Source organism: Rosa rugosa, chromosome 1 (genome assembly GCF_958449725.1).
Source record: "Rosa rugosa chromosome 1, drRosRugo1.1, whole genome shotgun sequence".
Classification (NCBI taxonomy): Eukaryota; Viridiplantae; Streptophyta; class Magnoliopsida; order Rosales; family Rosaceae; genus Rosa; species Rosa rugosa.
In genome coordinates this window covers 4,265,330-4,277,792 of record NC_084820.1, presented here as the reverse complement: position 1 = coordinate 4,277,792, position 12,463 = coordinate 4,265,330, and the positions used below count along the sequence as shown (strand labels likewise).

Sequence of the window (12,463 nt, the reverse complement as noted above, 5' to 3'; positions counted from 1 at the left end):
AATGTCCGTTTTGGCTTCGAACTTTCGTGGATGCCAGCCGAATTCTATCTAGTATGCTTATTACAGTGTCTCAACATGGGAGATAGGTATCTTCAATTTAGAGAACAAAAGCACCACACCACTTCACTCTCTGAATCATTGTGAATCGGACTACATACCATTTTGGATCACACCATCGTTTGAAGGACTCTGCTGATCGATAGTACTTAATTTCTTGTGATTTTCAATTGAATGTTTTATATTGTCCTGGTTCAGTTGGGTCTATCAACTTCATGTAACTTTGGATCACTTTCACAAAATGTTTAAGACATGCATATCTGTTGATTATATGCAACTTTTATACATTAATTGAGAAGAATGGGCTGAGTGTTCATTAGTGTTCAAGCTAGCTAGCTCACGAGAAACCAAATAATCCTCGGATATACTCACAAGTCACAACTACATTAGTTCAGTGAATCTCTTTATGTAGCCACTCTGAAATTAGAAATATAAACCAAACACAATTTATATTTCATGAAATGATGATTAACATACGATAACATAAAGGACGAGGCCGTCTGAAATAGGCATATATATATATGTCTGGCCTTCATATTATTCTAGCTAGCTATAGTGCTATGCTACATTTCCACAAGAAAAGCTAAAACAAAGAGGACAGGAGTACGAGAAATTACTCATCTAATTCATAATCAGCATGATAATTTGCCCAATCTTGGTTTAAGATCAAGATCAAGATCCAATTCAACCCCCAAGATGAGTCCTAGCACATCAAGAAGCTCAATGTGTGCAGTCAACTGTGGGAAATGGCCATTAGTATTCATAATCTCCACTTTGGGGTTTTCCTTGATTTTCTTCTGCATGTAAAACGCGACCGATTTTGGAGAGACAATGTCACTGCTGGTGTGGATGATAGTGCATGGAGTTGAGACCTTGTCGAGAGTGTCTCTTTCGTCGCTATAAAAGACGATTTTTCCTACAGCAAGTGCAAATTCAGGTCTCATTTTTTGCAGGCACTTGGTAAACTTGTCAACAGAGAGAGGGTCATTTGAGTCCACAACAAGGGAAGCAAAGTGAGCAGCCCAGTTGTGAAAGTTGGATTCTATGCTTGAGAGGATTTGCTTAATGTCTGAACTCCCAAACCCACCTTCATAGTCATCTGTATTCATATACCTACATATGGATGTAGCAGAGAATTTCAGTATATATATATATATATATATATATATATATATATATATATATATATATATATAGGAATTGTATTAAAAGAAAAAGTGGACCTAAGCCCTGGTCGATCACTTCTGGATTAAGTGGTTGTATAGACCAATCCATAATAACTAAAGTGGTCACAGTCACATGTATTTAATATCTCATGATATTATTTTTTTGATTTGTCAATCACACGGTGTCCTCAAAAGCTTCCTAGGCCCAGAGACTAATCACATGTATTTAATATCTCATGATATTATGATTTCATATAAAAAATGAAGACTGATTTTATGATTTCTGTTAGAGAGAATAATGCTAGATTGTAGCCACTGCATTATTCTCTCTAACAATTTCTGAATTTCATATCAAAAATGAAGACTACACAATCAAAAATGGTTTCTTATGATACTTTATATAAAGCCCACAGCATATATATGTCTGTCAGATATTCCACTTGAATTTAGCCCCAAAAACTAATTTTCCTTTTCAGCACCCTTGTTCTGATAGTTGGTTCATAGTTCATACAATCATACATGAACTTCCAATACAATAAGAAGCCAAATATATATGAGCTTGAACAGTACTATAGCTCTACAGCTGATGCATCATGCATATGCTTGAACAGTAAAGAAAGAGCTACAACCAAATAAAAGACTAAAAAATCTATTTAAGATGAACTAGGTGAGTTTTCGATTTGCAAGAGGCAAGTTCTGGAAGATAGTATATCTAGAACAAAATGAACTAGTTGAGTTTTCGGCTAGCAAGAGGCAAATTTTGGAAGAAAGTATATCTAGGGAGAAGAGTAGTATAGTATACCTAGGAGAAGCTCCAATAAGTATGAGGCTGCTAAAGAGGTCAGGTCTCTTGATAGAAGCAATGCATCCAACCATACCAGACATGGAGTGGCCAACATAGACTGAGGATTTCAAGTTAAGTTCATCCAATAGAGCAATCAAGTCATGAGCAAAATCATCGTAGCTCGAATATTTGGCAGGATCAAAGAGGTTGGGGTCCTTAGCAGCACCCGAAAAGGTCCAGTCGAAAACAAGAACACTGTAATGTTGAGCCAAGTAGGGAAGGATTTTGTCCCAGACAGACTGGTCTCCCCCATAGCCATGTGCTAAGACTATGGACTCACTCCCCGTGCCCACGATTTTAGCATTCATGGCTGATGAAAGGCTCTTGGTTTCTAACACCATTGTGCTTAAGTTGGGATGAAACAGATGGCTAGAGAAACAAAGAGAGAAAAATTAAGTTATGAACTTATGAAGATCAGGAAGGAGCTACAAGCCTACAACTGTGTCTGGTATTGTTGGTTAGCTGTGTGCTAATCCTGTACTCCTATTTATAGTCATTATCTTACAATAACCAGGAATGGATTAATATGAAATAAATTAAAAATAAAAGAAGAAAGTTGAGTGTCGTCAGTGATTTTATATGCCCACATTTTATGGCTCTAGTATCGATCACCATGGTTTTTTTTTTTTGGAATAACTCCAAACTAGCTAGATTGACTTCTTGACTGTGTTAAGTAGGTACATACTGTAAATATGTGTGTGTGTGTGTGTACAAGTATATATACGCGTACAGGAGCTAGTCAATCTCTTATAGCAGAAGAGTAAAGTAAGTAGTTAATTCTATCAAGTAAGGTGCAGGTTTGAGTAGACCAAGAACAAGATGGTCGAATTTATGGTGGTCGCTGTGGTCATTTAGTACCCTTGACTAGTGGTTGCTGGCTAGAAAGGTATAGAGGATAAGCCTACCAGCACCAGAAACAAGATTAATTATCAAATAATTATTACGCAAATGCTGATATCATTCTGGCTTCATTGTCTTTTGAGATGCTAATTATAATTATAAGAGAGGAAGAAGAAGAAGAAGAAGAAGAAGAAGAGGGAACCATCAACCAGTTCTGGGGCATGGTTTCATGGTTGCGTTCAGACCAAATTAAAAGGCAAAAGGACCCATTTGTCTTCTTGTGCTGATTGTATGTGTTGTGACTTGACATTGCTAGTTGCTTAGCTAGAGATCAGATTAGATATTTCTCCCTTTCAATTTCTGCAATATGAGTCCAAGGCCAACCTTTTTCTGCAATCAAAGCTGCCACACCCCACCACCATGTGTTTCTTCCTTTATGGATATTTATTTTCAGGATCACAACTATTCAAACCAGAAGATGCTGGATCACAACTATTTTAAACCAAAAGATTCAGACTGTTTGGTTGTATTTTGCATACTAGTCCTTTGGTTGCAACCAATCACATGCGCTCATTTCTTGAGTTTCAATTAGTCTTCTTCTTTGTGTATATATGTTTATAATATAGTATTGTTCTTGCCGAACACTGTTGGTGATTATTACATTGTTCATTTGTCAAATTCCAAAATTGACAAATAAATATGATACACTGTATTTGTACTTGGAATCTCTTTAATCCTTATAAAATGCTAGGATCATCAGAATATGTAAACCAGCTTCATAATTCTCTGTATTAAATACATATGTTTCTAGGTATGCCAACTTATTCTCATAAAGCTAAAAGTTTGTGGTGATCAACTTTCTAAAAGTTAAAAAGTTAGTTTCTTAATTCTTTCCAGAGGCAGAGAAAAAAGTCTTTTGGAAGATTATATTAAAGTATATAAGGCCACTGATAAAAGATTTGCACAAGATCTTTTGGTCAAATTATTTGGTAAAAAGGAATTTATAAGAAAAGAAAAGCCAAAAGGAGAGGGACAAAATAGAAACCTAATAATGGAGTTGTTTGTTCTTATGTGAATGTCCTGCTACAGGCTGGTTTGTGTGTGTGTGTGTGTGTGTGTGTACTCTATATAGATATATTAAATCAAACTGATGAACAAACAAAGGCTCACAAGTTAGACACAGAACCATCAATCCTGTCTTAAAGTGGAAAATTATCAAATAAAACCAAAGAAGAGACTTGTCATTTTAGGTGATGATCAGTATTTGTCTGAACCATTTAGAATATGAAAATAAGACCAACTAGATGACTCATATCATTATCCATGTTATGAGTTATGAGAAACATCAAACATGTGTATCACATAAACATTGATATCAAGCGGCGAGAATAGGGAATCATATGAACCCTATTCTTCATCAGAAACATAGACCACAACAGTACTAGCTAAGCTTAGGGATCAGGACAGTAGTTAAAGCAATTCTTAATCAATTAATCTGGAATCATCTATTTTGGATATGTAGCTTTCTCATGGTCCAGTCGCTTTTGGTTGAAAGTACCAACTTGTTTCGATTCAATTTTTGTGTGGTGTTCGTAACGTTGTGTTTATATCAGTATTTTCAACTCAAGGAATTCATTTAACTTGGACAATACTCACAATAGTGAGCGAAAAATCTGTCCAACTTGTCTTACATATTTAAACAATACATAAACAGAACGAAGTATGTTGTCAGATTTCATTTATATTTCTTGTCAAATCTCCCTGTTAATGGCTAGGATTTTGTTTCAAGCAATGAAAAATGTGTATCTATTCAAGAAAATTTATACAAAAGAAACTAATGTGAGAACCATGAGCTCTGTATTTGTTACCGTGTATGAACTCATGATGCTGCTGCAGGTCCCAGTTGGTATAACCCATGTGAAGTAAGGCCTAGTTTGCTAAACATAATATCCAGCAATTTAATGACAAGATTTCTCTAAAATGACACATTTGTCTAATGACTAATGACTGATTAACAATATTTTGTTGACCATTCATCAATCAAATGGCTTGTTTGACTTGAACTTGGAATCTAAGAATAAGGCCAAAGCTGCCCTTTTTACAGTGAGTTTTAATCAAGTTTACTGCTACTCATTTCCCAACAAAAAGTTGGTGAAAAGTGACATCCACCAGCAGAGCCTGCATGATAGGGTCAAAATAATCAATCCATGTGGGTGGCGAGGCAATAATGTGAAGCACTACACAAATTTCTAATGTGTAATTCTTTCTTCTCACCGGTTGTATACAACTACGTGTCGATTTTTCAAATCACTCCATCTATAATCTATTATGTGATGAGATCAAGAAAAGATATAACTAACATTTGTATACAATCGTGATAGACACAATTACGTGTCTACTTTTCTCATCACTATCACTCGATCTAAGCAAGTGATGAGATCATGAGATAGATAGGGTAGGATTGTACATGACCCGGTAATAGGGAAGAAAACTGAATACTGTCACAGGCTTAACCATGGATACATCAACGTACATGTCATCTGCATTTCTGCAAGAACTCCTTTATTGCGGTTGCTATTAAAGTGAAAAGTTGCAACTCTCGTTCAATAAGGAGCATTGACTGTTAAAAAATGAAAAGTTTGTTTGAAAATTAAAAGCTAGTAAAGACTGCCAAGAAAAAAAGCATGATGGTGAATGGTGGAGGCAACAAATGCAAAAAGGTCCCATTTTGAATACAGTTGAGGAAGACATTGTAGTTGCTTATGGCATTCAAACACTGAATGTTTCTGAAATATCTTGAAGCAGATAACCTCATTAATTGGGCGGTTCCTAAAATGCTTAATATTACTTCTGCAGAAAGGAACCAGCAAACCCTTTGGCCACTAAGGTGTTCGTCAGCTGCCTTTGTATTAAATTTTGAGGCTGGTAGGAGATGGAGATGGCATTAATCTGTGGTCCTTGTGTGAATTTTAACATTTCTGTGTTTGATCTGGTGTTTCAAAGTGGTCCATTTTGATCTGTGAATGGCTTTAGATAAACTGACTTCATTTTCTTCTCTGAAAGGCAGAATGAATGACCTAGATTACAAATCCGAAATGATTTCTTAACCGACTTGTCGATAGAATCCATTACGATTTGTGCAGAATTTTACAGACCAGATCATATGAATATGGGAAGTGCAAACAGTGACTTGTTGAAATAGTGATACGTATGCTATCTTTGATGATGAGAGAGCTCAGGATCCTAACTTTGGAGCTTGAACAAGCCGAAGTGGGGTGACAGTTTGAATCATGGAGGCTAAGTGCACCAGATATAGTAAAACTTCTATTACTGGAATGGTCTTATACAAATATGCCCCAAAATCAGGAGCATTAGAACTCCAGTCTAATTTTACAGAGCAAACTATCTGTGTGTATAAGGATTTGACACCCTAATATCCATTAGTATCTCTTGATGCTATCATACCTGCACGATGAGAGAAAGAACAAAAAAAGTAAGTATTTTAACAATGAAGGCTGCTGATGCAGTTAAAAAGAAAAACAGGAAGAATGTTATCATGCCTGGGAAGGAATCGGGGGAAGGAATTGATTAAATTCATCAACTAACCGCTCCATTGTCTGCAGCTGATCATAGGGTGCGATCTGCACCATAAAACAGAAAAATTCATAAATTGACCATGGATTTATTCCTAGACTATATCACATTAGGCCAAGTAGGTGATGTAGCAAATAGATATACTGGTACATCATGCATGATTCCTTTTATCTAATTCGAGTAGAAGATTATTCATACTTGGTCAAAGAACAGAATACGCTAGAAAAACACAGCAGCCATATGAATGCTTTGTAGCTGCACTGGTGTGCATGTGCCAAATCACCAGTCATAATGAGCCAATTCAATGATCTACTTTGACAGCTAAAATGAACAAAAAAGTCCTAGTCCAAAATCAGCCAATTCAATATTTTTGAAATTTTCTGGTATTTGCAATATGATGAAAGTTCACCAGCATTAGTGGCATGGATTCAGCATGCTTTACACTTCAGTCAAAAGGAGTAAGATCATGATTCTCATCAAGTTGACACTATACCGTCGCCCTGTCACTTTTTCTAGTATCCCAGCAATGAAATGATCCCTGATGCCATTTTCTTTTGTTTGTTTTGTATGACTAAATCAAACAAAACATATTTTACCTGACTAAATCCGTCTGGCCATGTTATTGACACGGCATAATTTCCCATGGGCCGAATTTCTTCAGGTTCAATATCTTCTGGAACATCATTATACTGCAATTTTTGCTCCCCTGTCCACTCATCCTGATTTTGAATAAAATTAGCCACTCAAAAGTCAAATTATACATGTAGATCAATGGGAAGTTACGACAACAAACCAAATTTCTACAGCAAAGAAGGATGTAGAAATAAGGATATTGGCCTTAGTTTCTTCCTAGAAAGTAACATTTTGTTTGCTCTGGACCTTGACCATTGAAAAGGTCCAGTGTGAAATTTAGCCACCTCTACTATATTTCCCCATCAACTAGTATCTCTTCAAAGTCTTGTTTTGCTCCCCTGTCCACTCATCCTGATTTTGAATAAAATTAGCCACTCAAAAGTCAAATTATACATGTAGATCAATGGGAAGTTATGACAACAAAACCAAATTTCTACAGCAAAGAAGGATGTAGAAATAAGGATATATGGCCCTAGTTTCTTCCAAGAAAGTAGAAAGTAACATTTTGTTTGCTCTGGACCTTGACCATTGAAAAGGTCCAGTGTGAAATTTAGCCACCTCTACTATATTTCCCCATCAACTAGTATCTCTTCAAAGTCTTGTTTTCCAACTCTAGATTAATCTTCCAAATTAAAAATAATAATAAAAAAAAGCTTAACGAAACAGGTAAAATTCAACAGCTGGATTCTTACTTCTCTCTGCTTTAAAATAAGTTATGAAGTGACATAGTGCTGATGTGAAAATGACGGAACTCACAGAAGCAATATTCTTGAAGGATCAGTGTCATAAATCTAAACATTATATGCAATTCAATTTGCAGTAATAGTGTGCTACTCTGAAAAAAGAAAAAAAGAAAACTCTATACTTGGTGCTTTTAAATAAATCTAGTCATACCACACTTTGGGCAGAGCGGTCATTCCGTCTCACAGTTGCAGGATGGAGAAGAAATTCATCATCTGAATCTGGTACCTTCACTCTTATTGCCTTGAGAGATTTATCATAGGTCACTGCTGTTGAGACTACAATAGAAAAACATAATATTTCATCAGAAAGAGGCCAGTTCAGTAAAAGAATAAAGGGAATTTAGCTTGCAAGGTTTTAAAGTTTGGAAAAACACAACTTTTTAAAACTGAAATTTGATTTCAAAGCTTTGGAGACACCAATACGGCACCTTCTATACCCAGCTACTCCCTTACTTTTACTAGGGTAATTTACCAGAAAACTTTGTTAACCTGAATAGGTACTGGTACTGCAGGTCTAAGATAGCATACCTTGTTGGCGAATCTTAGCACACTGTTGCACAACACATATTCCGAGCTCCTGAAATGTCTTAGAAACTTCACCTAGAGGATCAGCTACCACTTCAGGTACCCCACTATCTCCAGAAGCAGATAGCTGCCAGATAAATGTAATCAAAATTTTACACAGTTTTTGCCTGTGGCAAATATGCATATTGACAAAGATTTTACAACATGATATAATAATACACCAAATCATGATCAGTGTGTGCTCTGAAAAAAAAACTTGAACTGTATAGAGAATGTTTGGCCCTTATTGTCAACCAAGCTAGTCTCAAGCATAGGACTTACAGTTGGTCTAATGGGAAGATCAAATAGATTTGGGATACCAAACTGCTTTACAACCTGCAAACATGTGAATCAAACTATTTCAAATACTTGGTAATGCTTGAACTGCAGCACTGAGATTGATTAAGATATCCTATGTAGCAAGAAAGTAAATTATGTATGTACATACCTCTGAGCCTGAGCCTTTACCGAATGGGTAATGACGCTTCCCATCAGCATCAAAATGGCTCATATTCTCAACTACAGCAACACATGGCACCTAAATAGATGAAAATTACAATATGTATGTGTTAGATGAGAAACCTTAAATGAACTCAGCATAAACATGACTGAGTAAACTTTCCATTACTGGTTACGAATTAATCACAAGTTTGTCAGTTTTGAACACTGTTAAAGATCTATTATATGCCATTGACAGGTTAATTTATAATCGAATGGATGCTTGTGTGGAGAAAAATACGCAGACCTTCAACTTTGAAAACATGCGAACTCCTTTTGCGACATCAATAAACGCTAGCTTTTGAGGGGTGGTAACAATAACAGCAGCAGTCAATGGAACTACCTGAAAATCCAGTACTTTGCCCAAATCAAAACGTAGAAATATTGAATAGAAAAAGATTTGGGTAGAATATCTACACATAACAAAGTAACATACTAGATATAAAATGATAATTAATCACACAAATACAAAGGAGAAGGCATAATTAATGGAATTCTCTTAATCTGGACCCCTAAAATAAAAAGGAAAAAAATAAAGTGCATATGGAAAGGAAGCAGGACCTGGCACAAAGTAAGCTGAATATCACCAGTTCCAGGGGGCATGTCAACAACAAGATAATCCAGTTCTCCCCTACATAATTAAATGAACACAATTAGCACTGAAAGTACCATCTTTTAGCACTGAATTATGTAAGGGCCTTTGAACTCAAATCTTAGTCAAATTATCAAGATTCATCAGAGAAAACTGATTGAGATAGAAGCTTCATTAACATAAGCTTCACAAGAATTTCATTGGCGATAATGGACATTAGACCAACTGTAAGATATAACTTGTTCAATTGGTTATAATTGACAGTATTTCAGTATACAACGAATCTGTCTGACTATTTATCATTCTCTCAAAGTTTCCTTCTTAAGTTAATCAAAACAAAGAGTTATTGTAATGGTAATATCAAGTGCATTTAATGTATAAGGAGCCTTCCTACAAATGTCCACAACTTTCTGGGGGTACAGTACTTAGCTCATGAAATGTAGATAATGATCAAACGAATTTGCATAATTTATTTTTGGAAGCATGCCATACCACTCTGTTGTAGTTAGAAGCTGATCAATGACCCCAGAGACCATTGGACCTCTCATTATTGCACGACCTTGTCCGGCAAATCCAAAAGACACCAATTTCACTCCCAAGTATTCAGTAGGAATAATGGTTTTCTTCTCTGGGTTCTAAAGGAAACTTTCAGTGTCAGAACTGCAGAACTTGACAAATTGCAAGAAAATTTCTATAAAAAGTTATTACATTACCATTACTAGTATTTGGTTTTCAGGGGAGACCATCGTTGGTAGACTAGGACCATAGACATCAGCATCAAATATACCCACTCTAGCACCCATACCAGCCAAAGTATATGCTAAGTTTACTGCTACAGTTGATTTTCCCACGCCTCCCTGCACATATTTCACAATCAAGAGAAATAGTACAAGATTAGCTGTCTAATTTTCTAGACAGGAATTCAAATTAAAAAGATATGCCACCATCAAAAGTGTTAATGACAACAATCAAACCCTACAATATACTGAAACCATGAAGTTCAGCATGTAGCTCAAAAGCAAAATACCAGCTAAGAAAGCACCAAAATGAAAATGGAAAGTCTACCTTGCAACTAGAAACTGCCACAATATTTGAAATTGTCCGTAACCCTGGTGGAAGTTGCCCGGCATAAAGGGGTTTTGCAGGTTGTGCTGACATAGTCACATTGACATTCTTGACCCAAGAAAGCTCGTTCACCACCTCATTTGCCTTTTGCTCAAACTGTAATGCAGTTAAAGCTTATTATGGTTGCTATTTCTTTCGACCAAAAAAAAGAAATGGTTGCTATTTCAGTATTTCTAAATTCTTGATGATTGATTTATTGGATCCCAACTATCTCAATAGTTCATTCAATGTTACAAGTAGAATCTAATAAAGTCATAATTTTTCTCATCAATGATAAAAGGTGAGAATCATGAAGCTAATAGTGATGGTTGCATCTTTTCATTAGATATAATTCATTCAAATGACAAGAAAGAAATCAAAGAAAGAAAACGAGAAACATTCACATATATATATATATATATATATATATATATATATATATATATCAATCAGTAAGCATTTTTTAAGTTCACTTATAATTCAAAAGTCTACCATATCAAGTATATGCGAGTTCTTGATAAAACAATGGTGATTGTGTCAATTACCATGTCCTTTACTGGACATGCTGGTGTAGTGAGCTCTAACCGAAATGAAACCTGAGATGAAAAATCAATATATTCTGGTAAGGACATCATTCTTTATATGTCTGTCATTGAAAATCTTCACATACACGCTCTAAATGACCTCTCCCAAAGCCTCATTGATTTGCAGGTCTTTCACAAATCCACATGAGACAATGTCTGTCCCGAAGTCTGGATCAATGATTTGAGACAATGCTTTCAGTACATCACTCTCAGCTTTCCCATCTGATACTGCAGCAGCGCCAGCTACATTTGACAAAAAGCAATAGAATAAATAAAAACTACTAGAAAACAAAATCATCAGATGAATCTAGTGTAACAAAATCATTCAAGGATAAGTATACGCACTACCCAACTCAATTTCTAATATTGTTCAGTAATTCAAGGCTTCCTCCTATCTGATTTGATAGAAAATTAGCAATGCTGCCCAAGTTCCAGTCTCGAATGCTAATGCTTAAATTTCACAACATAAAGTATGGTTCTTTTGTAAAAGTTATATTGGATTCTGAACAATTTCCAGTTCATCAAAAAAATCAAAATCCCTCCAAAGACAGGCAATGGGTTCTTTCAGAAGCAAATCAAAGACTCTTGTTAAACTGAATTATGCAATTTTGGAAAACGGGTTTAATCCAGAAGTAGCTAAAAGCTGCTGGGTTTGCTCAAAGAAGGTAGAGAAAGCTTTACCTTCCAAAGAAGCAGCTTTAGTTGTGAAGGAGCTTAACACAGAGCCTCTACGTGATACCCATTTAGACCTTTTTTCAACTCTTTCTTGCTGAAGAGAACAAAATATAGAAGATGATGATAGAAGAGGCTTCTCATATAAAGCTAGTCCTACAAGTACAAGAAGCAGAGCAGAACGGAGTCAGTGAGAGTTGAAATGAAACAGGAGCATATAGATAGAGATAATCATCACCTGCTGCTTCTGAATGTGTTTTTAGGGTTTGAAAAGAGAGGTATGGTGAAGAAGGAACGTGAAGAAGTTGCATATTTTTGAGAGGGAAAAGATGTGAGAAATGGGAGGTGACAAAGAAGCAGGAAGTGATCAGTGGCCTCTGTCAAGTGTGAACCTCATGTTACTACTTTTATGGCGTCATGCCATGCCAGGTCTCCTATTTTGTAATCTCATTTAGATTTCACAATCCAATCCCCTTCCCTTAGGGTCGGTCAACCAAACGACCTGTCGTTTATTCATCAACAATGTTTCCAATACGGCATTTTTGATCATCTTCCAAAAAGTTCCCCATCAG

The 12,463-nt window shown here is 35.9% G+C and overlaps 2 protein-coding genes across 3 annotated transcripts; both read right to left on the bottom strand.

Annotated features, from left to right (window-relative positions):
- Positions 1 to 487: 487 nt before the first annotated feature.
- On the bottom strand, positions 488 to 2,570 carry LOC133711593 (strigolactone esterase D14). The gene is made up of 2 exons (XM_062137699.1): positions 2,026 to 2,570; positions 488 to 1,170 (listed from the first exon to the last, which is right to left on the bottom strand). Exons 1-2 carry the CDS (start codon positions 2,406 to 2,408, stop codon positions 690 to 692), a joined length of 864 nt encoding a protein of 287 aa, XP_061993683.1. The 5' UTR covers positions 2,409 to 2,570; the 3' UTR covers positions 488 to 689.
- Positions 2,571 to 6,198: 3,628 nt separating this feature from the next.
- On the bottom strand, positions 6,199 to 12,341 carry LOC133711567 (fe-S cluster assembly factor HCF101, chloroplastic). 2 transcript variants are annotated; one of them, XM_062137674.1, is made up of 16 exons: positions 12,130 to 12,335; positions 11,901 to 12,047; positions 11,320 to 11,462; positions 11,181 to 11,231; positions 10,597 to 10,752; positions 10,245 to 10,388; positions 10,024 to 10,166; positions 9,501 to 9,570; positions 9,187 to 9,282; positions 8,890 to 8,979; positions 8,724 to 8,777; positions 8,406 to 8,529; positions 8,029 to 8,153; positions 7,098 to 7,220; positions 6,468 to 6,548; positions 6,199 to 6,372 (listed from the first exon to the last, which is right to left on the bottom strand). In XM_062137674.1, the coding sequence occupies exons 1-16, from the start codon at positions 12,200 to 12,202 to the stop codon at positions 6,367 to 6,369; spliced, it is 1,626 nt and encodes a 541-aa protein (XP_061993658.1). In that variant the 5' UTR covers positions 12,203 to 12,335; the 3' UTR covers positions 6,199 to 6,366. The 2 variants fall into 2 exon arrangements, with proteins under 2 accessions (XP_061993658.1, XP_061993665.1); XM_062137681.1 differs by lacking the exons at positions 6,199 to 6,372; positions 6,468 to 6,548; positions 7,098 to 7,220 and adding an exon at positions 7,238 to 7,485 and having other exon boundaries at positions 12,130 to 12,341.
- Positions 12,342 to 12,463: the final 122 nt, after the last annotated feature.

Bases quoted from the DNA above. Each gene is read 5' to 3' on its own strand.
- LOC133711567 (XM_062137674.1), bottom strand. From the start codon at position 12,202: ATGCAACTTCTTCACGTTCCTTCTTCACCATACCTCTCTTTTCAAACC. The intron at 12,048-12,129 runs GTGATGATTATC...TTGTACTTGTAG, and splicing joins AACACATTCAGAAGCAGCAG to GACTAGCTTTATATGAGAAG. The intron at 6,549-7,097 runs GTAAAATATGTT...TTTATGGTGCAG, and splicing joins GGCCAGACGGATTTAGTCAG to ATCGCACCCTATGATCAGCT.
- LOC133711593 (XM_062137699.1), bottom strand. From the start codon at position 2,408: ATGGTGTTAGAAACCAAGAGCCTTTCATCAGCCATGAATGCTAAAATC. The intron at 1,171-2,025 runs GTATACTATACT...ATCCATATGTAG, and splicing joins CTTATTGGAGCTTCTCCTAG to GTATATGAATACAGATGACT.